The sequence below is a fragment of the Mesoplodon bidens genome (genome assembly GCF_964165515.1).
Source record: "Mesoplodon bidens genome assembly, chromosome: 8".
In the NCBI taxonomy this organism is placed as follows: Eukaryota; Metazoa; Chordata; class Mammalia; order Artiodactyla; family Ziphiidae; genus Mesoplodon; species Mesoplodon bidens.
This window is the reverse complement of record NC_138165.1, coordinates 102,276,428-102,302,629: the sequence shown is the minus strand read 5'-3', so window position 1 is coordinate 102,302,629 and position 26,202 is coordinate 102,276,428. Positions and strand designations below refer to the sequence as shown.

Genomic DNA, 26,202 nt, shown 5'->3' with positions numbered 1-26,202 from the left:
CTGATGTCTGAGAGCCTGATTCCTCCAGCTCTGGTTTTCTTTCTCAAGATTGCTTTGGCTATTTGGGGTCTTTTGTGTTTCCATACAAATTGTGAAATTTTTGTTCTAGTTCTGTGAAAAATGCCATTGGTAGTTTGATAGGCATTGCATTGAATCTGTAGATTGCTTTGGGTAGTAGAGTCATTTTCACAATGTTGATTCTTCCAATTCAAGAACATGGTATATCTCTCCATCTGTTGGTATCATCTTTAATTTCTTTCATCAGTGTCTTGTAGTTTTCTGCATAAAGTCCTTTTGTCTTCTTAGGTAGGTTTATTCCTAGGTACTTTATTCTTTTTGTTGCAATGGTAAATGGGAGTGTTTCCTCAATTTCTCTGTCAGATTTTTCATCATTAGTGTATAGGAATGCAAGACATTTCTGTGCATAATTCTGTATCCTGCTACTTTAGCAAATTCATTGATTAGCTCTAGTAGTTTTCTGGTAGGGTCATTATGTATAGTATCATGTCATCTGCAAACAGTGACACTTTACTTCTTTTCCGACTTGGATTCCTTTTATTTCTTTTTCCTCTCTGATTTCTGTGTCTAAAACTTCCAAAACTATGTTGAATAATGGTGATGAGAGTGGGTAACCTTGTCTTGTTCCTGATCTTAGAGGAAATGGTTTCAGTTTTTCACCACTGAGAAAGATGTTGACTGTGGGTTTGTCATCTATGGCCTTTATTATGTTGAGGTAAGTTCCCTCTATGTCTGTATTCTGGAGGGTTTTTATCATAAATGGGTGTTGAATTTTGTCAAAAGTTTTTTCTGCATCTATTGAGATGATCATATGGCTTTTCTCCTTCAATTTGTTAATATGGTGTATCACATTGATTGATTTGTGTATATTGAAGATTCCTTGCATTCTTGGGATAAACCCCACTTGATCATGGTGTATGATCCTTCTAATGTGCTGTTGGATTCTGTTTGCCAGCATTTTGTTGAGGATTTTTGCATCTATGTTCATCAGTGATATTGTCCTGCAGTTTTCTTTTTTTGTGACATCTTTGTCTGGTCTTGTCATCAGGGTGATGGTGGCCTCGTAGAATGAGTTGGAGAGTGTTCCTCCCTCTGCTATATTTTGGAAGAGTTTGAAAAGGATAGGTGTTAGCTCTTCTCTAAATGTTTGATAGAATTCACCTGTGACCCCATCTGGTCCTGGCCTTTTGTTTGTTGGAAGATTTGTAATCGTGGTTTCAATTTCAGCGCTTGTAATTGGTCTGTTTATATTTTCTATTTCTTCCTGGTTCAGTCTTGGAAGGTTGTGCTTTTCTAAGAATTTGTCCATTTCTTCCAGGTTGTGCATTTTATTGGCATATCGTTGCTTGTAGTAATATCTCACGATCGTTTGTATTTCTGCAGTGTCAGTTATTACTTCTCCTTTTTCCTTTCTAATTTTACTGATTTGAGCCTTCTCCCTTTTTTCTTGATGAGTCTGGCTAATGGTTTATCAATTTTATCTTCTCAAAGAACCAGCTTTTAGTTTTATTGATCTTTCCTGTTGTTTCCTTCATTTCTTTTTCATTTATTTCTGATCTGATCTTTATGATTTCTTTCCTTCTGCTTATTTTGGGGATATTTTGTTCTTCTTCCTCTAATTGCTTTAGGTGTAAGGTTAGTTTGTTTATTTGAGATGTTTCTTGTTTCTTGAGGTAGCATTCTATTGCTATAAACTTCCCTCTTAGAACTGCTTTTGCTGCATCCCATGGGTTTTGGGTCATCGTGTTTTCAATGTCATTTGTTTCTAGGTATTTTTTAATTTCTTCTTTGATTTCTTCAGTGATCTCTTGGTTATTTAGTAGTGTATTGTTTAACCTTCATGTGTTTGTATTTTTTAGAGATTTTTTCCTGTAATTGATATCTAGTCTCATAATGTTGTGGTTGGAAATGATACTTGATATGATTTCAATTTTCTTAACTTTACCAAGGCTTGATTTGTTACCCAAGATATTATCTATACTGGAGAATGTTCCATGTGCACTTGAGAAGAAAGTGTATTCTGTTGTTTTGGGATGGAATGTCCTATAAATATCAATTAAGTCCATCTTTTTTAATGTATCCTTTAAAGCGTGTGTTTCCTTATGTATTTTCATTTTGGATGATCTGTCCAATGGTGAAAGTGGGGTGTTAAAGTCCCCTACTATGACTGTGTTACTGTCGATTTCCCCTTTTATGGCTGCTAGCATTTGCCTTATGTATTAAGGTGCTCCTATGTTGGGTGCATAAATATTTACAATTTTTATATCTTCTTCTTGGATGGATCCCTTCCTTGATCACTATGTAGTGTCCTTCTTTGTCTCTTGTAATAGTCTTTATTTTAAAGTCTATTTTATCTGATATGAGAATTGCTACTCCAGCTTTCTTTTGATTTCCATTTGCATGGAATATCTTTTTCCATCCCCTCACTTTCAGTGTGTATGTGTGGCTAGGTCTGAAGTGGGTCTCTTGTAGACAGCATATATATGGGTCTTGTTTTTGTATCCATTCAGCCAGTCTATGTCTTTTGGTTGGATCATTTAATCCATTTAAATTTAAGGTAGTTTTCGATATGTATGTTCCTTAATTGTTTTGGGTTTGTTATTGTAGGTCTTTTCCTTCTCTTGTGTTTCCTGCCTAGAAAAGTTCCTTTAGCATTTGTTGTAAAGCTGGTTTGGTGGTGCTGAATTCTCTTAGTTTTTGCTTGTCTGTAAAGCTTTTAATTTCTCCATTGAATCTGAATGAGATCCTTGCTGGGTAGAGTAATCTTGGTTGTAGGTTTTTCCCTTTCATCACTTTAAATATGTCCTGACACTCCCTTCTGGCTTGCAGTGCTCCTGCTGAAAGATCAGCTGTTAACCTTATGGGGATTCCCTTGTATGTTATTTGTTTCTTTTCCCTTGCTGCTTTTAATATTTTTTCTTTGTGTTTAATTTTTGATAGTTTGGTTAATATGTGTCTTGGTATGTTTCTCCTTGAATTTATCCTGTATGGGACTCTCTGCACTTCCTGGACTTGATTGACTATTTCCTTTCCCATATTAGGGAAGTTTTCAACTATAATCTCTTCAAATATTTTCTCAGTCCCTTTTTTTCTCTCCTTCTTCTGGGACCCCTATAATTCAAATGTTGGTGTGTTTAATGTTGTCCCAGAGGTCTCTGTGACTGTCCTCAATTCTTTTCATTCTTTTTTCTTTATTCTGCTCTGCAGTAGTTATTTCCACTATTTTATCTTCCAGGTCACTTATCCGTTCTTCTGCCTCAATTATTCTGCTACTGATCCCTTCTAGAGAATTTTTAATTTCATTTATTGTGTTGTTCATCATTGTTTGTTTGCTCTTTAGTTCTTCTATGTCCTTGTTAAACATTTCTTGTATTTTCTCCATTCTATTTCCAAGAATTTGGATATCTTTACTAACATTACTCTGAATTCATTTTCAGGTAGACTGCCTATTTCCTCTTCATTTGTTTGGTCTGGTGCGTTTTTACCTTGTTTCTTCATCTGCTATGTGTTTCTCTGTCTTCTCATTTTGCTTAACTTACTGTGTTTGAGGTCTCCTTTTGCAGGCTGCAGGTTCTTAGTTCCCATTGCTTTTGGTGTCTGTCCCCAGTGGCTAAGGTTGGTTCAGTGGGTTGTGTAGGCTTCCTAGCGGAGGGGACTGGTGCCTGTGTTCTGGTGGATGAGGCTGGATCTTGTCTTTCTGGTGGGCAGGACCGCATCCGGTGGTGTGTTTTGTGGTGCCTGTGAACTTATGATTTTAGGCAACCTCTCTGCTAATAGGTGGGGTTGTGTTCCTATCTTGCTAGTTGTTTGGCATAGGGTGTCCAGTACTGTTGCTTGCTGGTTGCTCAGTGGAGTTGGGTCTTAGTGTTGGGATGGAGATCTCTGTGAGAGCTTTCGCTGTTTGATATTACGTGGAGCTGGGAGTCCTCTGGTGGACGAGTGTCCTGAACTCGGCTCTCCCACCTCAGAGGCTCAGAGCCTGACACCTGGTCGGAGCACCAAGACCCTGTCAGCCACACAGCTCAGAAGAAATGTGAGAAAACATAAATAAAATAAAATAATAAATAAATAAAGTTATTACAATAAAACATTAAAAAACTTATTAAAATAAAAAAATAAAGAAGTAATAAAAAAGAAAGAAGAGAGCAACCAAACTAAGAAACAAATCCACCAATGATAACAAGTGCTCAAAACTATTTAAAAAAAAATGGACTGACAGAACCCTAGGACAAATGGTAAAAGCAAATCTATACAGACAAAATCACACAAAGAGGCACACACTTACACCCTCACAAAAAGAGAGAAAGGGAAAAAAAAAAAATATATATATATATATAGATTAAAAAAAGGAAGAGAGCAACCAAATCAATAAACAAATCTACCAATGATAATAAGCTCTAAATACTAAACTAAGATAAACATAAAGCCAGAAACAAATTAGGTGCAGAAAAAAACCCCAAGTCTACAGTTGCTCCCAAAGTCCACCACTTCAATTTTGGGTTGATTCGTTGGCTATTCAGGTATTCCAGCGATGATTGTGGAGATTTAATCTGCTGCTCCTGAGGCTGCTGGGAGAGATTTCCCTTTCTCTTCTTTGTTTGCACAGCTCCCGGGGTTCAGCTTTGGATTTTGCCCTTCCTCTGCGTGTAGGTTGCCCTCTGGCTTCTGTTTCCCGCCCAGACAGGAGGGGGTTAAAGGAGCAGCTGATTTGGGGGCTTTGCTCACTCAGGCCAGGGGGAGGGAGGGGTACGGAGTGCGGGGCAAGCCTGCAGCGGCAGAGGCCGGTGTGACGTTGCACCAGCCTGAGGCGTGCCGTGCGTTCTCCTGGGGAAGTTGTCCCTGGATCACGGGACCCCGGCAGTGGTGGGCTGCACAGGCTCCCGGGAGAGGAGGTGTGGATAGTGACCTGCGCTCACACACAGGCTTCTTGGTGGTGGCAGCAGCAGCCTTAGCGTCTCATGCCCGTCTCTGGGGTCCGCACTGATAGCCGAGGCTCGTGCCCGTCTCTGGAGCTCGTTTAGGTGGTGCTCTGAATGGGAGTATTGAGTAGTATGTGGAGCTGTATTTTCTCTACATTAAATGGCTCCCGACTATTTTGTCCACTTTAGTTTTGATACCTGTTGTATACATTTTAGGCTTTTTCTTTGCTCTTACTGTTTGATGCTGCCATTGTCCTTTCTCTACTTGTACCTCTACCCCCCTTTGTAGTTCACTGCTCATGAACTAATAGAGGCCAGTTAAAAAGATAATTAAGCTTGCTTGATCATGCTGTTAAGATTGTATGAAGAAAACACAAAGTGGCATCTATGTAAGCAAAGCAAGTGGTCTGCTCAGTCATTTTTACCTCCTTCCAAATTCTTGTCTGTTTCTTGATCATTGAGGTCACCAGATAAGTGACCTTAAGCTATGTACAGTGCTTCTATAACTGTATTTACCATAATGCTTGGTCATTCTAATATACCAAAGGTAGGATGACAGATTTTTGATATGGCTTACTATTTAGTAATATGTAACACAAAACTGTGACCGAAATAGTACAGTCTCAGGGCAGTGTTGAAGTTAAAAGAAGATGATGAGCCCATTGGCCAAAATTAGTTGTTTACTTGCCATACAGAGGAAATACATTGATTACAGAAAGATTGCCTTTCCTTGCTCATCAATGTCCTACAGTATCACAGTGTTTTTCATCACATTCATTCCTAAACCTCTGCGTTCTGCTCTAGTGCCAGCTGTTGTGGTTAATCTCTCCCCTCCTTTCCTCCCAATTCTACATTACAGCAGTCAAGATAGTTAAATTTTTTAATTGTAAATTATTGCGAGATAAGTTTTTATGTTATTACTCACAAGAAGTTGCACAGTCATACCCAGAGGTCCCATGTACACTTCACCCGGCTTCCCCCAGTGAATATCTTACAGAACCGTAGTGCATTGCCAAAACCAAGAAACTGACAGTGATACATTTCTGTTGACTCAGGCACAGTCATTATTCAGATTCCACCAGCTTTCACATGCAGTTCAAGAACCTCAGTTTTGTAAGGCAGGACCCGCCGTGGAAGGTGGGGAAGAGAATGACACCAACAGTACCAAACTAGAATCTAGAACAGGTGATTTAGAAAGAAAGAAGAGAGAGGTTAGATGTATACAAATAACTTTTGACCCATCACAGTTAAACTGATTTTTTCCTCGTATTTTTTTACCAAGGGAAAACCTGGTACCTCAGGACCACCTGGCAGCAAAGGAGAAAAAGGTGACCTGGTTGTATCAAGAGTGAAAGGTGAGCATAATCAGTCACTTAGCTCCCTGCCATTTTATGAATGATGTATGAACCATTCTCTTGCATTAATCTCTCCTGTGACTGCAGATGAATTCTATAATAAGATTTGGGATTGTTGAGATTGCTTAAAAAAAATACTCCCTGCCCTTCGGAGTCGTGTGAATGTTGAGCCTAAATCCTATGCTCAAATCCTCATTGTTGTGAATTGGGTTTGAAACAAGACCTCCTTTGATTTGCCTAGCATTTATTCACTGCATTATAGTATCCTGTATTAATCAAGAATATTTTGGTTGTAAGCGACAAAAACCCAGCTTGAAGTAGTGTTTTTAGAGAAGTAATTTATTGACTTAAACAAAATTTGAAAGGTTAGGTGTATGGTTTGCACTGGGACGACTGCATGAGGAGGCTGTCTCGGCGTCTTGCATCTTTCTTTGCACCATCTGCATTTTTTCCCTGTCTGGTTTTCTCTGGGCTATGGGTACATGCTCCCAGGTAGCTCCAAGTTCTTACAGCCAGAGGTGAAAGAGAGGTCTACCTCTTTCTGCTCCAGTTAGAATAAAAAAGGTCCAGGAAGGACTGGATTAGCCTGGGGCATGGGCCTGACCATGGACCATTCCCCCACTCACTATGGCCAGGGGATGGCATACCGTGTTTGGTGTCACACAAGCAGAGGAAGATGCTGTAGGGATTGGCACCTCCACACACAACATCCTTGTCAGAAAAGGAAAAGAAACATTTCCCAAATAAGAGATTCAATGGGTTTGGCAATTGCCAGTCTCCCCTTTGACCTTTGCATGATGGTCTTCGTGTGACTTTAGTCAACTGAGACACTCAGAGGAACCTCTACCAGCCCAGGGTCATGGTCATTGCCTTTATCTGTAGTCCTTTGTTTCCTTCTACTTCATCCATTGCTGAGAAGGGCTTGACTCTTTTGGCCTTTGTTACCAGGGCACAAAGGAGAAAGAGGTCCTGATGGGCCCCCAGGATTTCCAGGGCAGCAGGGACAACACGGTCAAGATGGATATGCTGGAGAAAAAGGGGACCCAGGACCGCTGGTGTGTATAATTCTTCTACTGCTATAGAGTTTCACTCTCTTACATGGTCACGCAGCATCTGTTTTCCCCTTCTCAGTTTAAAAAAGCTGAACAGTAAAGTGTCAACGTGCTGTAAATCAGAGTCACCTTTGATTCACTGCCACAAAACGATGGCTGTTATAAAAGGTATGGCTTATTGCAGATGGTCTAAAATCCTGAGTGGCAGCTCATCATAGCAAGACTTTCTGTCCCTAGTCTTTATATTATTCTCGTGGTGCTTGTTTCCTTCTGGGGCCCTTGTCTCTACAAAGCCCCCACTGGTTTCAGGTCTGTTCAGTTGACTCTGTAGGGTGGAGGATAGCACACAGGTCCTGATAATTACCTTCAGTTCTGTTCTCTGGTGAAGAAGCACATGAGGGGAAGTGGCAAGCAAGAAAGGATGAACTAGTGCAGATCCACTGGATAGACGTATTGGCTGATGGAAGGTCCCACTGACAAATGATAATTCTGCATTTTTCAAACATGTTTTGGGTGGAGACCACATGTAGCTGATGAAGTTCATAAGAAAAGACTGAGACATAATCAGGAACTTAAAATATCTTGGCATATGAGGTACTTTTGAATGCTTGCAATGCCACACAAACTGAGCTAGATGTTTTGCTCGTAACTGTTGTCTTCTGAGGAACAATTATCTTTGAGGGTTTACAGTAAGGAGATGGAGGCTTAGGGTGTGGTACTCAAGGTCAACAATCTATCAAGTAGGCTAAACAGGAGGGAAAACCCAGTCTTTCTTATTTCAAGTACATGCTGTTTCCACCAGATCATTCAGCCTGACATTGAGGGTGTTTTAAAAGGAAGGACCACATTCTGATTTTATAGGAATCCTATCTGATAAAATACATGTGAATAAGAGATGGAAGTTTGGAAGTTGGGTTAGATGGTATTTATAGCTTTCTGGTCTTTCAGCGGATATTGAGTATATAAATAATCTTCTCTGCTTTAGATTTGGTAATCCCTGTTTCATTCATTCTTCCACTTAAGAAACTACAGTGGTTCCCCCCCCTTATCCACAGGAGATGTGGTGCAAGACCCCAAGTGGATGCCTGAAATCATGGATAGTACCCGAGCCCATACATACCTATGATACACACCTATGATAAAGTTTAATTTATATATTAGGCACTGTAAGAGATTAACAACTAATAATAAAATAAAACAATTATTAACAATATACTGTAATAAAATTTATGTGACTGTAGTGTCTCTCTCTCTCTCAAAATATCTTATTGTACAAATTTAATGCCTTTCCATCTTAACTAAGCACTTAGCAAGCACTGTGCCATGACTTCTGCAGGTTGCGGTGTGACGGCAAAACTAGCACCAATTTCATTTTCCTTCTTCACAATTTCATGGATATAAAAGTCATTCTTACCATAGATCTTAGCAACCTCAGCATACGATTCTTTTTTCTTTCCTTATTAAATTGAGAACTTGCACCTTTTCACTTAAAGGAAGCACTTTACAACTTCTCTTTGGCATATCTGAATGATCAGCATCACTACTCTTGTGCTTTGGGGCTGTTATTAAGTAAAATAAGGGTGACTTGCACACAAGCACTGTGATACCACTGCAGTCAATCTGATAACCAGACGCTACTAAGTGACTAACTGAAGGATATGCTGGAGAAAGGGTTGACTCACGTCCCTAGTGAGATGGAGCAAGACGGCTTCATCATGCTACTCAGAACGAGCACAGTTTAAAACTTGTGAACTGTTTATGTCTGGAATTTTCCATTTAATATTTTCAGACCGTGCATAACTGAAACCTTGGAAAGTGAAACCGTGAATAAGCAGGGGCCTGCTGTATTTAGAAACCAACGTCACTGAGTGATAAGTGTCATCATGTACTAACCTAACTGTGAAAAACCGAAGTGTATTTACAGATCAAATTGGGAGAGGAATTTCTGTAACACCCGCTAGGGACGGGGGAATCTCTCTAGAGTTTCAGACTGAGTCTGAAACAATTCAGACTCATAGACCACATTTGGGACCAGGCCGCTCAGAAGGCTAGAAGGCGTGACCCTCAACTTGCCTGCAGGGCAGTGTCAGGCATTCCCCATACACAAGAGTCCTTGCGGCTTTTCATTCAGTTGGGGTGAAGGCAATGAGATTCTCATATGCAGAAGTGTGAGCAGCCTGGACTTGAAAGCCTCCTTCTCCACGGGAGTGTTATCTCCACTGCAGAGCTAGCTTGCGGGGACCCCACAAGGAACTTGCCAGTTACAGGAGCCACCTCTTAAGGAAACCCTGACAAAGGCTCCACACAGGTCTTTATAGTTCTTCCAGACCAGATGCAAGTTTTGCAGCCAGGGATTAATTTTACCATAAGCAATGTGGTCTAGTAACGGCAGTTGACATCCATTTTTATGCAGATTCCTGAAGAGCAGAACTAGACCCTTAACCAAAGGTCAAATTCTTAAGCAGGAGGAGAAAGGATTTGTCAGCCCTTGGCCCACAGAGGTGGAGGGTGATGAAGTCCATCCCTGTGTCTTACAATAATGCAGAAAAAATATTTCTAATAGATAAGAATTTATTTAGTTTGTAAGCCCACTACTTCCCTTAATTTATGCATTTCTATATTTTATTGTATTTGCTGTCACAGAGTGGTTCTAAATAAAATTTCTTATTCTGTATTTAAGACATAACACATATAATTTTCTGTTTTTGAGTCATAAAACACACATCAAGAGCATATATATGTCTGTAAATATGTATGTAAAACATTAAGAAGAATCTTTGTTAATCATTTACAATTACGTTTGCTATTAAGTAACTTCTAGAATTAACTGGCTTTCTGCATGCATTTTTGTAGCCTACAGTGACAATGATTGCTTTGAGTTCATGGCCTTTCAAAGGTTGGTAATTGACTCTTGATGCAAATGTTCTCAGGGAGATCATGAAGATGCAGCCCCAGGTGATAAAGGGCCTCCTGGACCACCAGGCCCCCCGGGCAGAGCAGGACCTAGGGGGCCTCCGGGACTGGGATTTCCTGGTCCACCAGGAGAGAGAGGGCAACCAGGAGCTCCAGGCTGCCCAGGCAAGAGGGGCCCTGATGGCTGGAAGGGTCAGAAAGGTAATTTGGAATGTTTTTGTGGCAGAATGTCAAGTGAAATCATGGAAACTAAAGTAAGCCTCTCTTCTGGGCAAAGTTATTACAGTTATGGTAGAACCTCTAAAATAAAATTCCCACAATTCACTGTTCAAACCTTGAATGTTGTCAAACAAATAAAAACATTACAGCACAATCAATACTTAAAACAAATCTTTAAAATGCTAAGATGTCTTTGCTGTTTTACTGGTTTGGCAAATTGCCTTTCATTCATTTCTCAGTATCAGTGTGGACAGTATGACTCAAAATTACATACATGTATATATTCAAAATCTCTCTTTTTTTACTATCTTTTGAGATTATGCATTTTATTGGAATAAAAACACTAATATTTCATTTTAAAAATACAGCATTTTCCATGAAAACCCATTCGTAGGCATTCTAGGGAGAAAAAAGGAGGGATTTTAAATATATTTGACAGTTATTTGGATTTCAAACAATAAAGTGACTTGTAGTTTTATAGCTGAAAACTTTTTAAAAGGTTGGAAAAATATTGATTTAAGATTTTCTCTTTTGTAATATGTGCATATGACTTGAGTTACATAGCTACTTGTGAAATTTTATAATATAATAATATGTTTGGTTCTTGCTTTGACAACATAGAAAGACAAATACCTTGGAATTTGATATGGTTTAAGATCATGGTCTGGAACCATCAAAATATAACAGTATTTTTATTTATATGGTACATTTTTAATTTTAGAGCTTATGGTATAATACATTATGAGATGTAATTTCTGTTATAAAAGGGAAACATTCCATTTTAAAGGAGAAGAAAACTCAGAGCACGACTTTGAAATTTTATTTTCTTTACCAAGTGAAATGAAGGATGACAAAACCATATTGCAAAGTCATTAGAAAAACAAGCGCCAGTATACATATATATTTTTAATAAATTTATTTATTTTATTTTTGGCTGTGTTTTGTCTTCATTGCTGCACGCGGGCTTTCTCTAGTTGCAGTGAGCGGGGCCTACTCTTTGTTGTGGTGCGCAGGCTTCTCATTGCGGTAGCTTCTCTTGTTGCAGAGCACAGACTTTAGGCGCATGGGCTTCTGTAGTTGTGGCATATGGGCTCAGTAGTTGTGGCTCGCAGGCTCCAGAGAACAGGCTCAGTAGTTGTGGCACGTGGGCTTAGTTACTCCACGGCATGTGGGATCTTCCCCGACCAGGGCTCAGGCCCACGTCCCCTGCATTGGCAGACGGATTCCCAACCACTGAGCCACCAGGGAAGCCCCCAGAGACAATATATTTGAAGCACCTGACCCATGGCAGGCCCTCAGTAAACGGAAGCTGTTATTAGTATCTCTCCCAGTCTCTTCATTTGCACAATTCCCCCACATCCAAGCTAGGAGTCAAATCTTGGGAACTCAGTGTTGGATGCTTGCTGCTATTTCATGATTTATCAAAGCTTCTGATTCCATTGTATTGGACATCCATGGATCTATACATCCATTATTTTTTGTAGGTTATTAAACTTATATTTCTTGGAATCAATATTTTTCTTATTCCCCTTCTGTCTATTACTGTCTGACAGTTGAAGTTCAGATTTCAGGACAGATCTTCTAGAAATTCAAAATAAACGTAGTTCAAGTGACCTAATGAGACTCGAGAGTCTTCTTTTCCTTTGAATTCCACATATACTGTATGAAGAAGTATCTTGATCAAGTTGTCATTGAGATTCATGTTGCATTGGACTATCAATTATGTGAATGCCAATTTTTTTTTTCATTCCAGGTGATGCAATTCCTTGTAATGTAACCTACCCTGGGAGGCCAGGCCCGCCAGGTTTTGATGGACCTCCAGGTACGATCAAGGAGAAGTTACTGTCGTACACATTCCCAACTAGAAGAACTGACAAGACAGAGAAACCAATAGCAAATCCTCAGGGAACTATTTAGGATATTTCTACCCTGATTATAAAGTTTTGAGGGACTGTGGGGAAACAGCATTTGTAGCCATTCCCCTTGGGTCCCCAGTCCACCAAACACACTCTGAATAATATTTCTGTGCAACAAAATTTACCTTGATTTGATCACATATCAGCAAAAATGATTGCCTTTTGAGCATTTTAAAACTATATCTTCTTTCTTTACTTGTGCCCTGAGAGTGAAAATTGATCACTTGCTTACTGATTATAAGTTTTACTCTATTCTGCTTTCCAAGAGACCCAAATATCTGACCAGAAACATTCTGAAAAATGCCCATGCATCTACACCCATGATTACACTTTCATACAACCACTGCACTTGACTCAGTCACATATTTATAGCTGAATTAAACCCTAGATCTATATAAGGGATTTTGTCTAATTCTTTTTTATTTATTTAGAGTTCACTTAAATTGACCTGTTAAGTACTAGCATGGCCACTAAAGGTCACCTTTCTTGTTCTACGTAACTATCAATACAAAAAGTACTTAAGCGTTGAATGATGAATGACTCTCTATTGCCCTCTATAACCACTAGCTTTCACAATAGTGTTGTGTGACAACCTCCAAATTGCAGTGGGCTTTAACAAATAATATTTATTTTCTCTCTATGGGTCTGTTGTTGGGTGGGGTTCAGCTGATCTAAGATGGTCTCTATCGGCTTCGTGCCTGATCCTGGGTCAGGTCAGGTCTGCAACAGGCATCTCATTGTGAGGCCAGGGTGTACTCCGCTCCTGTGGTTGCAGAAATGCTAGAGGGTGGGGCCCAGCTTCACTGGCACTGTTCACACCTCTCATTACTTCATGGTGTTACTATCCTATTGGCCAAAGCAAGTCACATGGCCAAGCCCCGGATCAAACTGTGGGAAATACGGGCCACCCACCACAAGGCAGTGGCAAGGGTTTGGAAATATAATTCTATATCAGTGGAGTGAAGAATGGTTGGTTGACTGATTGCACGTTCATCTTCACATTTGCTGGTACTTTGTCATGGATGGGTAAAAAACACGTATGATCACTTGCAGCAGCTTCAGCCTCAAGGGAAATGAACACTCAACGTTTCAGCTAGCAGTTGCATCTCCTTTGAAGTTCATGATTTATAAGTTATTTTAGCTTAGATAACTCCTTGTAGGAAAACACAGAAGGTTTTAAAAAAAATCTCAATTCCTTTTGCAGGTGCTTTTTGCCTGTACTTCATTTAAGGGCAAATGCAGTAAGATGCAGGGAATTAGACTTGCTCTTTATTCTGGTGCTTTCTCATCAAGCCACACACTGGCCACCACCTCTGTCCTCTTACAAGGAAGGCTATCCTCACATATTTGTGTTTGAGACTCAGCATGGGAAGGTATCAAAAGAGTCATCTGAATGGTGGTGTACGTCCCAAAGGCTTTCAGAAAGAATTCTTTACAGTATGGCTTCTGAGAAAGTACCTTAACACAATCTCTATGAAAAGCTTCTTTGGAGCACAAGACTTATAAAAACCAGGCTAGGCACCACCTATACTTCCATAAAGTAGAAATACCCTAAGAAAGACTTAACATAGATTTTATTTTAAAAATTATCTTATTTTGTCCTCATTTGATTTGTGTTTTATTGTGTCTGTGTTTTGTTGTTTTTGTTTAGGTCCAAAGGGATTTCCAGGTCGTCGGGGAGCTCCTGGGTTGAGGTGTTTGGATGGGGAAAAGGGTCAACGTGGCAAACCAGGAATCTCAGAAATACCTGGTCCACCTGGTAAATAAATGCTTTTCATTTAGGAATGTCTCATGATCTTAGTCAGCAAATGGCCCAGGGATCCCCAGATGGTGGGGGAATGGTTTTCCTTGATATAGTAAGCTCTTAGCTATGTTTCGATAACTTCTAGGTAATGATACTGATGTCTCAGGGCTCCTTAAACCTGGAGCATGAGTTATAGGCTATTATATTATATTATGTTGTAGGAACTGCTCAGTCTAGACAGACTGTTTGCCAGTAAATGAAAGCAATTAGGGAAACGCCATTGGCTTATAGGAAACACGGAGTTACAGTTCATTTTCTGACAAAAGGTGGCAAAAAACAGTATTGCCTCTTAAGTTACTCTTAATTTTAGTACGTATCCCTGTATTTTAAAACAATGTGTTTTTATCAAAGTAGTAGTCTTATATGTGTGTTGGTTCTATATCTGTACATGTAAAATTTAAACAATTTAAACAATTTTTTGTTCATTAGGTTTTCATGGTGATATGGGAGATCCAGGTTTCGGAGGTGAAAAGGGTTCCTCCCCTGTCGGGCCCCCAGGCTCTCCAGGTTCACCTGGAATGAATGGTCAGAAAGGACCTCCGGGAGACTCTGCTATTGGCTACCCAGGACCCCCAGGAAAGAGGGGTCTTTTAGGAGTACCAGGGTCAAAAGGACTCAGAGGTGATCCTGGACGACCGGGGGCTGCAGGTATGAGGGCTGTGCTCTTCCTGTGGTCCATAAAGCCAGCTCGGTTCTGGAACAGGTCCCTGAAGAGTGTCTAGACTATCTTGCCTTAAAAATCTAGAATGTAAAATTTTCAGTCAAGCATCTTCCTTCATACATGGGCAGTGGTTACATTTCTAATAACCTACATCCGCAGTGTTGCCTTTGCCTTTTACTGGTTGTTTTCAAACCCAGCTCACCGTGGCTCAGTCTGTTCAGTTTGATTCAGCAGCTACCAGACATCTGCCTGCTTTGGACTCCAGGACAGTATGTTAGCTTTGAGGGGCAGGGACTGAATGACCCGCCCACTGCCATTGCCAGGCTGAAGGAGGGCAGGACAGGCTGTCAGAGAAGAGCAGCTCCGTGGGGCAAAGTAGCGTGGGCTGGCATTCAAAGGAAAGCTCTGGGGGAGAGCTAGGCATGAGCTGAGTCCTGGCAGACGCTGTGTTCTTTGGACAGGTGACAGGATAGAGGGACTTTCATTCCAGCAGGGGTAGCAGGCAGGGCAGTGAAACTTAAGATGGGGAGATGGCCCTGGCACTGATTCACATTCTTTCCTGAAATCGCTATGGATTCTTCAGGATCCCCAGCAGAGGTTTTCAGATTTTAATGTACTTAAAAATACCACGCCCCCCAAAAAACAGGGGTAGAGGTGGGGGTCATTAGCATCACCATGTTCTGGGCCCCAATCTCAGAAATTGTGATTCATTACATCAGAACTGGGTGGAGCCCAGCAGTCCAGTCTGAATTTTAACCCCTGGGGGATGGTGATGAAAAGTGAACCCCAGATCAGACTTTTACAAACAGTGTTCTGGTTCTTTTCTAATGATGGATGGGCCAGTGTTTATTAGGACCCATGATAGTACAATAGTACAGGGAAAATAGAAGGCAGGGAAATAAGCCACATTCTTTGTCCTCAGCTTATCCAATAGTTTGTAAGTCAGAAGCATTCATATACAAAAACCCATTTAATTGGAACGTAACAAGATAATACATTATGTGAGTCAATGAAAATAATTTTGTCCCAGTAATCCCACTATCTCACTTGTGAAATGTATTTAAGGGAAGAATTCAACAGGAGATGGTTAGTATGAAAATATTATTATTATTATTATTATTATTATTATATTATTCACAGTAGAGGAACAATTGAAAACAGTAAAGAGAGTTAAGTAATATGTACATACACACACTCACACACCACACTCAAAGGAATACTATTCAGCTATTAACAATTAAAATTATATTTGCAAAGATTACAATAAAATGGAAAACATTTGCATATTAACATGCAATATGAAATAACCCAACAATTGAAAGTGCACTGGAATTACTATTTTTAAAATGCAAACATATGAACCAAAATACAATGAAAACATTAAACAATAAAACAGCTTTTTAGGTTAGGGTGTTAGAATTATGGAAGACTTTTTTCCCCCCTGAAGATCATGATGCTATCTTTCCAATAAATACAAATTTTGAGAGTTGGAGTGATGAGATCGTTTACAGAATGCAAATTCAGACAGTACAAACTGGGCGTGCAAGCATTGTGGTGTAAAGCCTGCCGCAACGTTAGAGGTTAATGAAAATCAGGAAGAACTGCATGGATTTTTAATTTGCATAAGCAACTTCTATATTGTCTACATAACCTTATCAAGTAATTCTTTTAGCAATGCATGCTTCTACCGTGCACTTGGAGCTCACTACCATCTATGATAAGAAAATCCATTCAGAGGCTTAACACATTGGAGCCCAGAGCCACGATCAAAATGTTTACCTTCAGTGTTGATATACATGAATACCACTGTAGGCCGTCTATGTAGTGTTATGCCCTCAGTGTCACAGATGAACTGTATCATTTCAGGGCCAGCTGGCATGCCTGGATTCCCGGGTCTCAAAGGTCCCAAAGGGAGAGAGGGAAGTGCCGGATTTCCAGGGATCCCAGGTCCACACGGCCATTCCTGTGAAAGAGGCGCTCCAGGGAGACCAGGGCCACCAGGGCTCCCTGGAGCTCCAGGAAGTCCAGGTAAGTGTCGGCAGGTGTCAAGAACTGTGATAGGTGTGGGGTTTACCCTACCTACAGAGGAATAAGCTCACCTGTTGCTCTTTTACGGATGCTGGCAGAAGCAAGATTCTTGGGTCAGAAACAAAGGATTTGCTTATTTATGGCACCGCAAGTAGCATGAGTTTCATGTTGGTTTGTGTCATTTCCTTCTGTCACCCAAGTGTCTCGGCGGTGATATAAGAGGGGCTAGTGGATGCCGCACACATGGTGGGTTGCCGTTTCTGAGCCTGAGATACAACAGCTGTACATTAACCTGCAAGACAGCTTGCTTTTCTTACTGGGGGAGGCACTATATCTGTCAGGCTGCTTGCTGCCAACACAACCTTGAGAAATAGCCCGAGTGAGGATGGGTCAGGACCCTCTGTTCTTGGAATACCCAGCAAGACATCAAAGAGACCCATGAGGAAGTGTCTCTCAACACAAGGTGCTGGGGGGCTATTTCCAATATGATCTTTATTTCACCATCCAGATTGTCACCTGTTATTTAAATTCTACTGTGTTTATCCAAATCCAAGAATACACCCTCTCAAAGGATCAAAACGAGATTGGAGCAAACCCTGCCACTACAACTTTGTTTTTAATCACCAACAATTCTAGATGACGTTGCTGATTCCTATAATTCTCTCATTACACAGTGAACAGCTTGACCAAAATTCACTTGGCTGTAGCTTTAAGAAGCACCTGGAATGTTTTCTTCTATTAGTTCCCACCCTCTCCCCACCCAAGAGTAAATATAAATTCTTTACCCTTATCCATTTTCCATTTTAAAAGACTTTATAATGCATCTCAACTGGGAAATATTTATTCAAGTAATCTGCCTTTCTTTTTATAGCAGCCAGAAAAATATATACTTAGACTGATGGAGAGTCACTACTGTGATTTTAGCTGATAAATATTGTTTACTTGGCCACAGATACACAATTTAAGCTACCGTGGATTTTTTTCCTGCCCGCGTGTGAAGCCAGTTCTCAGTCTTCCTACACTGTTGTTACTGCGGTTTGTCACAGGTGCCCCAGGTTGGAAAGGACAACAAGGGGACATGGGGCCTCCTGGACCCGCTGGAATGAAGGGCCTCCCCGGAGTCCCAGGACGGCCGGGGGCAGATGGACCCCCAGGGCCCCCGGGAGTCCCAGGCCCCACTGGCGATGATGCGCTACCTGGTCTTCCAGGCCCAAAGGGTGGGTATTACTTTTCCATTATTCCCCCCCCCCCGCCATTTTATAAACCTGAAATCCACTGCCAAGTGAAGACAATTACATGTGACCATACTGTAGAGTTTACTGGTATATTAACCTGACTTGGTCCTTTCCTGTGTGACTTCTCCCTTCTTCTTGTCTTCTGTATTGTAATTTCCAGGGGCACAGTGTTCTGGTTTAGGTAAATGGGAGTGTTGGGGGAGGGGTTAGGTCCACAGAACCCCCACACACTTCTGCCCGAGGAACTGGGTGGTACCGATGGAGGGGGGAGGTCAGGGCTGCTGTGCTCCCTCCCTCCCTCCCCCTCCCCCTCCCCTCCCCTCCCCCTCCCTCCCCTCCCTCCCCCTTCCTCCCCCCTTCCTCCCCCTCCTCCCTCCCCAATACCCAGTTGTCTTTTTCTTTTTTTTTTTTAGGCACTACCTGTGTGCCAAGGCCCAGACCAGCATCTTTGAACTTCTGCTTTCTTTTTAAAATTTATTTATTTTATTTATTTATCTTTGGCTGCATTGGGTCCCTGTTGCTGCACGTGGGCCCTCTCTGGTTGCGGAGAGTGGGGACTGCCCTTCATTGTGGTGTGCAGGCTTCTCATTACAGTGGCTTCCCGCTGCAGAGCACAGGCTCCAGAGCGCAGGCTCAACAGCTGTGGCACATGGGCCTAGCTGCTCCGCGGCATGTGGGATCTTCCCGGACCAGGGCTCGAACCCGTGTCCCCTGCATTGGCAGGTGGACTCTTAACCACTGAGCCACCAGAGAAGCCCAGTTCTCTTAAAGTTTTGTGGGATCTGGACTCAGAAGCATAAAGGCCTGCAGTTCAGATCTGTGGGGGGGGAAACTGAGACTTGGATGGGACAGAATGTCTCTTACAGGCGAGAGGCTGGTAGTGACTGTTCCCTTCAGCACAAGCTCAGAGTTAGGGGGAGTTCGCGTCTCCAGGTGGACGGCAAGGAACGCGAATCTAGGTACCATACTAGCCTATAAAACTTTTCCCTAAAAATTCATGTTACTTCTCAGGACCCCAGGGGCTGCCCGGCTTCCTGGGTTTTCCGGGAGAGAGAGGAAAACCTGGCCCAGATGGACACCCTGGCAGAAAGGGAGAACACGGAGAAAAGGGTTGGCCCGGCTCCCTGGGAGACCGAGGAGTGAAAGGTGGCAAAGGTAAACGCAGCTAATGGCACAGCGATGCAGCATAGATTGTTTTTAGTGTTTGACCAGAACCTATAAGTATGATCCCTGAAAAAATAAAATAGAACTATCCTGCAGCTTGGATTCTGCTGCTTTTTGAATCTATGGTGTTTGTTTTAGGATTTTAAACAAGATGTATTTTCCTTTCCTCCCAATCTTATCCCATATAACTATGGCAAATGAATTGCTCTATTAATAGAAAAAAATTAACAAGGACTTTGATTTATAGCTTTTGGGTTTCAGAAAACCTTCTCACCTTTTGGGAAGGGGGTGCAGGAAGGACTCCTGGTCCCCAAACCCTCCTTCAATTTTTCTAAATGAAAAAAGCAGTTTTTTTGTTAAGGCCATATGGTCTCTGTCGAAATTACACAACTCAGCATTTGTAGCACAAAAGCAGCCTGAGACAACACGTAAACAAACAAACATAGCTGTGTTCTGGTAAAAGTTTATTTATGGACACTGAAACTTGAACTTCACTTAACTTCACATGTCATAAAGTATTATTCTTATTTTGAATCCCCTCCCCCAATGATTTAGAAGTGTGAAAGTCATTCACAGCTCATGGATTGTATAAAAACTGGCAGCAGGTGGGATTTGGCTCGTGGGCTGTAGTCTGCTGACCACTGAACTGGATGAGTCCGCTTTCATCTGGGCCATGAATTGCATCTCTCTCAAGCTTCATTTAAAGAAAAGTTTCTGTTACTATTTAAAAAAAAGTTTCAAGACCACTGGTGTCAATGTTCTGTGCCCATCTCTGTTAAATATTTACTTTGATCTCTTAGCCATGAGGCTGTGGTGAGTGAAGGTAAGATTTCATTTCCAGTGTTAAGAATGAATGCTTAACAATTTCTAGAAACAAGGTTTTTGTCTTTAAAGCCCTTTGGGAAAATAGCCTCATATTTAATTCAAATTATTTTTAGATGATTGATTCTACTATTATTTTTTGTTTTACTAGCCTGTAAATTATTTATGTAGAATCAAGGAATCAGAGTCATTCTCTGTTAGCTTAGATAAGTGATGTTTGCTGTGCTATTGTGCTTCTATATAATTATCCCACTAAAAATATTTAAAATTGGGTTAATGCCAGTGATGTTCTGGTAAGCTGGCTCTCTAAAATAAAGTTTTTTAAAAAGTGCCCTGATTACTACACTACAGTTTGCTGATTGCCAGGGTGTAAATACTCCCACCATAAATACGCTCAACATGACTGATTTAAAACTACCGATGGTTTAACAACTAGTTTACAAAATTCTTGACTTGTTAGTAAGTGGCTCTCATCAAGCTGAGATGAGCCCACTCCAGCCCACATCTACAACTGGATAGTGTTTGCAGAAATCAGGAGAAATACTGTATACCCTTCCTACCTCTTAGAATTCTCTATGTGGAGAACCAACTTAAGTGTCTGTTCTTTTAATGTAAGGAAAATATTGGAGGCTGGTTAGGAAGGGGAAGATAAGGAACTGGAAAATATGAGATGGACAATTCAAAATTTACAGGATAAAGAGATGTATTTTTAAAAAATTTTATTGAAGAATAGTTGATTTATAATGTGTTCATTTCTGCTGTACAGCAAAGTGACTCAGTTATACATATATATATATTCTTTTTCATATTCTTTTCCATTATGCTTTATCACAGGATATTGAATATAGTTCCCTGTGCTATATGGTAGGACCCCGCTGTTTATCCATTCTATATATATCAGTTTGCATCTGCTGACCCCAAACTCCCAATCCTTCCCCCCCCCCACCCTTCCCCTTGGCAACTGCAAGTCTGTTCTCTATGTTTGTGAGTCTGTTTCTATTTCATAGATACATTCATTAGTCTTGTATTTTAGATTCCACATATAAGTGATTATCATATGGTATTTTTCTTTCTCTTTCTGACTTACCTTGCTTTGTATGATCTCTAGGTCCATCCATATTGCTGCAAAATGGCGTTATTTCATTCTTTTTAATGGCTGAGTAATATTCCATTTTATATATGTACCACAAAGAGATGTATTTTTGACCTGGAACTTTTCAAGCCTGTCTCTTTTTACTGAAGACTCTGAGATGAGTTTGGTTGAATTTAGCAAACATTCAGTGAGCCTTCAGTGTACACCAGTCCCCTTTGCTGGACAAGTTGGGAAAGGAATGTAAAAGGCATGGCCCTTCCTTTAGGAAGTCAATCAACAATGTTGATACCGTGCAATCTATGAACATAAATACAGTGTAGTAGGTTAAATGGGGATTTGCAAACTGGGAGTGAGGAGCTGTAACAGAATAATCACGTGTGTGGTGCTTCCTTTTGTTTTGCTCTTATATAATTAATATCCAAAGGAGCAAGAGGACCCCCAGGATATGAAGGAGAAATGGATATTATTTCTAAAAAGGGGGAAGCCGGGGAACCTGGACCTCCTGGAGATGGTGGATTCCCAGGAGAAGAAGGTAAATGCTTATGTTTTTTTAACCATATCAAATAAGTTGACTTCTTTACAGGTCATTCAAACAAGCATGCATATTAGACAACTTTCCCAAGAAAACTGTAATTCGGAGATTAGGAAAGGTCATTCTTTAGATAAAAATAAAAATATACACTACAGAACCTCCTGGTACTTTTCTTTCCATGCTAAAACTTAGCTGTAGTTCATATGTGTTTAAAGATTTGGATATTCCAAACTAGGATCAGTCCAGACAGATCCATGAAATATTGGTACCAGGTTTAAAGTATTCCTGGTTTCACTGGCTGATCTTAAAATGAGGAGCACAATGACTGTCCAACTCATTTCAGTGGGTGCTACTCAGCCTTCGTGTGCATCCCTTGGGGCCCTTGTTAAAACGCAGATACTCAATCAGCAGGTCTGGGCCCGTCTGCCTCTGACTTTCTAACAAGCCCCTCGATGCCTGCTGGTCCTCAGAAACACCCCAGAGCAAGGATTTTGACAACCATGTTTGTGTTTTCTTTTCCCAGTTTAGACTTAATTTGCATGGGACCTGGGTTCTTTTGTTGGCCCTCTCCTTAACTAGTTGTTAGGGAATAAATGTTTTAAGTTCTCTGGGTAGGTCCTTCCTCATTTGTAAAATGAGCATGTTAAAATAAAGCAGGTGATGCTGCTCATTCCCCCCGGGATAGCCTTGAGTCTCTTCATGGGCGGCTCCTTTTACAGTGAGGTCACGGAAGCCAGAAACCCATTGTGATGAAGCTTAGGGCAGGAATTAGGACTCCCAGTTCCTGGGAGATGGCTTCGTCTCCTATAAGTAGGACCAAGACCCACAGCCTAACTATCGCCTGTCACAATAGTTTAACTATCCCTTAAAGTTCAAGAGATTTCCTCCAAGAGGTCTGTAACACTTCCAACCCCATCAGGTGATAAAGGCCATCCTGGGCTACAAGGGAAGAAAGGAGAGCCGGGAAGCTGTGGACCACCTGGATTTCACAGAGGGGAGCCCGGGAGGAAGGGGCAGCCAGGCCTTCCTGGACCCCCAGGCCCTCCAGGCTCACCTGGGCTAAGAGGGCTCACTGGCTTTCCGGGATTTCCAGGTGACCAGGTAAGCAACTGCTGTTTTGGAAGGAAAGAAATAATAAAAGTTTTCTGCTCTCGGGATGCCCGAAAGTCATCTTACTTTGCCAGTGTACATCACAGCCCTTCACTGGCTTTTAGAACCTAAGGAGTTGGTCAAGGGAAGAATGGAAACTTCTAGAAGGCCATGATGTAACTGTAATTCTGGCCAGTGCTTATGCCTGGTTCCAGTGACATAAATGATCAAGTCACTTACTCCACATCCTACCCCCAGCCTTGTTTAAACAGCTCCATAGAGACTTGCCTGAGGACTGCTGGTTTACCAGAGCAAAGAGTCATCTGAAAAATGACCCAAATTCTAGTTACTAAGCCTTCCTATCCAATTGCAGACATCATAGATTTTGCTGTAAATATACTTTATCTTTAAAATCATGAGCAAAATACCCCTTGAGAGCCCAGGAAGTACAAAGGTAGTAGCCTACATCATAATTCCTGGAAAATGTATAATATACTTTGCTACCCATCTTTTGGAATAAAATAGATTTTTAAAGTTTGGGGTATAAATTATAACAGTTTATTTCGTATCAATTTGTTCATTCAAAACTTAAAGTTCAAGTGATGTGATGCAGTTACTCTTTTGCAGTCAAGTATTGAGACTCGGATGCCCCCAGTTGGTATCACTAATTCTGGAAGAGTTTCGTCAACTTTTAAAACCTAGATGCATGTAGTAGTATGCTTGCAATGCATTTCCAATTTTCTTTACCACTGCAAATTATGAAAACCAAGTTAGTTCTAGGAAATTATAACTGGATCATGTCAAGCATGTGTCATTTGTATTTGAAATTCAATTACAATCTTATTTCTGTTTCATTAAACTATCAGGGTGAGCCAGGTTCTCCAGGGCCCCCTGGACTTTCAGGAATTGATGGTACAAGAGGACCTAAAGGTATGGTTTGGAGATACAGCAGCCATCCATCAAGCTCATAGTCCTGGGTATTTGTAGCACTGTGAGCAAGTACCTCTGGCATGAAAAGTAAAGTATATCAAACAAACTGCAACATTCAAAGAGTTCTTTTTAGACTCTACTAGATACTCAAACAAGACCTAAATCATCTATATTTGTCATTCAGATCCAAGGGTACCATATAGAAAACAGCATGCCTGCAGGCATAGCATAATTTCCTCCTTGGTGGGAGTACTCTCAGCTGTCCTTCTAGTGACTGCAGCTCTGTAAGTGACAGCTCAGGTTCCAGGAGACACATCCGCATTGGTGGTCCATGTCCCCGTGCCCCACAGGAGCCAGTATCTCTTCTAAGGACTCCATAGGTACAGCTTTTGGGGACCCAGTTACAAGAGTCATGGTACACAGAGAAGGCCAAAGCCATGACTTCCCACCAAGTGCTAATAGTTCACTTAAGAATTCCTGGGCCACACATAATTTACAATTGAGTTATTTTTACCATAAGCCAAGTGTCAGCAAATGTGTTTTTCTTGAAGGGCCAGATCATAAATATCTTCAGCTGTGTGGTCTCTGCTATAACAGCTGTGCATGAAAGCACACACAGCATGAAAGCAGCCATAGACAATGTGCAAACAAAGGGGTGTAGCTGTGTTCCAATAAAACTTTCTTTGCAACAGGCTGCAGGCTGGATTTGGCCTCACAGGCCTTAGTTTAATTTGTGCCAAAGACAGTATTGCCTTGTAACACAACTTGAATTCTACCTTTATCAGGTTTCCAGAGAAATAGGAACAGGAAGTTAGCCCAAGGTAAAAGATGTCCTCAGAGAAAGAGAGGTTTCATTAACCCTTTATCCAGACAAACAAAACAAACAAATTCAGGGTATCTTAAATTGCAGCATTTACACAAAAGCTTTAATATTTTTACTATTTTTGTGTACCACTGGGTTAATATTTTTCTTTAAATCTACCTTAAAATGACTCACCTTTTTAACCTTAGCCTTAACCTCACTATCTGTGAATTCATAGGCTTGTGGTACAGTTATATTTTATTTTAATACAGATTAAAATAAATAACTTTAAAATAAGAAACTGTAATTAGTGAACCACCTAAAAATCTTCTCCCTTACTACCAGTGAAACATGCTTTACGCTTTGAGAGACACTCCATAAATAACTTGATAATTGCTGTAAGAAAAAAATGAACTGTGAACGTGTATTTATTCAGAAAGAATAACTTAGATCTCCTCTTCAGAAATAGTTACAAATAGGGAAGTTTTCATATTTTATTTTGACATTTTATAGCTTCAGTGTTCAGAACTCAGTCCTCTTCTACTCATCTATCCATTTATTATAGACCCTTGGCCTCTCTCGAAGAACAAACCTATTTCTTCTTTTTTTTTTTACACTGGTGTGTTAGTTTCTGCTTTATAACAAAGTGAATCAGTTATACATGTACATATGTTCCCATATCTCTTCCCTCTTGCGTCTCCCTCCCTCCCACCCTCCCTATCCCACCCCTCTAGGTGGTCACAAAGCACCGAGCTGATCTTCCTGTGCTATGCGGCTGCTTCCCACTAGCTATCTACCTTACGTTTGGTAGTGTGTATATGTCCATGCCACTCTCTCGTTTTGTCACAGACCCTTCCCCCTCCCCATATCCTCAAGTCCATTCTCAAGTAGGTCTGTGTCTTTATTCCTGTCTTACCCCTAGGTTCTTCATGACATTTTTTTTCTTAAATTCCATATATATGTGTTAGCATACAATATTTGTCTTTCTCTTTCTGACTTACTTCACTCTGTATGACAGACTCTAGGTCCATCCACCTCACTACAAATAACTCAATTTCTATTTCTTCTTGTTTCCTTCCTACTTGTATTTGGCCGTGTTTGCAAGGAAACGAAATGCAATGAAGGTACTTGGAGTAAAAGCTGTCTCATGGAGCCCGCAGATAAGATAGTTCTGCAGGACCATAGTCTGAAGGAACCTAGCCCTTGGAAAATCCATGGATTTTTCTCTTGAGACTTTTCTCCATGGTCTGTTTTTTACTTACCTGCCTACCAATTGGCTTTATCACTCTCTTTTCAGTATCCTTTCTGGATGTGTTTGGATTGCACTTGATCATGCTCTATATTAGGACATTGTGAAAATGCTTTTGATTTCTGCCTCAATAGGCAAGGGACTCAAGTTCTTACTTTTTATTACAATTCCTAAAGGAAAGACTGGCTTACTTGGGATGGACCAGATTCATACCCTTCAAACAATTAACCACAATTATGAGTAGGGTCAGGTGGAAGAGAACCTACCATAGGTGTGGGTGGGACCCCTTAAAAGGGGTGTTCGTGTGTAGGTGCTTTAAAATGTGCCTAATTAGCTCTCTTCTTCTCTTGTAATCCCATCAATTTCTTGACCTTCCCTACCATACCATTTTGAGTCCTCCA

General features: G+C 40.9%; 1 protein-coding gene across 2 annotated transcripts in view; it reads left to right on the top strand.

The window, feature by feature from the left end:
* The window catches only part of COL4A4 (collagen type IV alpha 4 chain), a 130,187-nt gene that overhangs the window by 63,383 nt on the left and 40,602 nt on the right, over window positions 1-26,202 (top strand). For both annotated transcript variants that reach the window (XR_014016454.1, XM_081241946.1), the window contains exons 23-34: window positions 6,220-6,292; window positions 7,241-7,347; window positions 10,275-10,458; window positions 12,230-12,298; window positions 14,044-14,151; window positions 14,626-14,844; window positions 16,724-16,885; window positions 17,932-18,102; window positions 19,132-19,275; window positions 21,624-21,731; window positions 22,651-22,832; window positions 23,687-23,750. Coding sequence is in view for 1 of the 2 variants with exons in the window: in XM_081241946.1 (XP_081098072.1) it covers window positions 6,220-6,292; window positions 7,241-7,347; window positions 10,275-10,458; window positions 12,230-12,298; window positions 14,044-14,151; window positions 14,626-14,844; window positions 16,724-16,885; window positions 17,932-18,102; window positions 19,132-19,275; window positions 21,624-21,731; window positions 22,651-22,832; window positions 23,687-23,750 (1,591 nt within the window). In the remaining variant the exon portion in view is untranslated. The remainder of the gene's footprint in view (window positions 1-6,219; window positions 6,293-7,240; window positions 7,348-10,274; window positions 10,459-12,229; window positions 12,299-14,043; window positions 14,152-14,625; window positions 14,845-16,723; window positions 16,886-17,931; window positions 18,103-19,131; window positions 19,276-21,623; window positions 21,732-22,650; window positions 22,833-23,686; window positions 23,751-26,202) is intronic.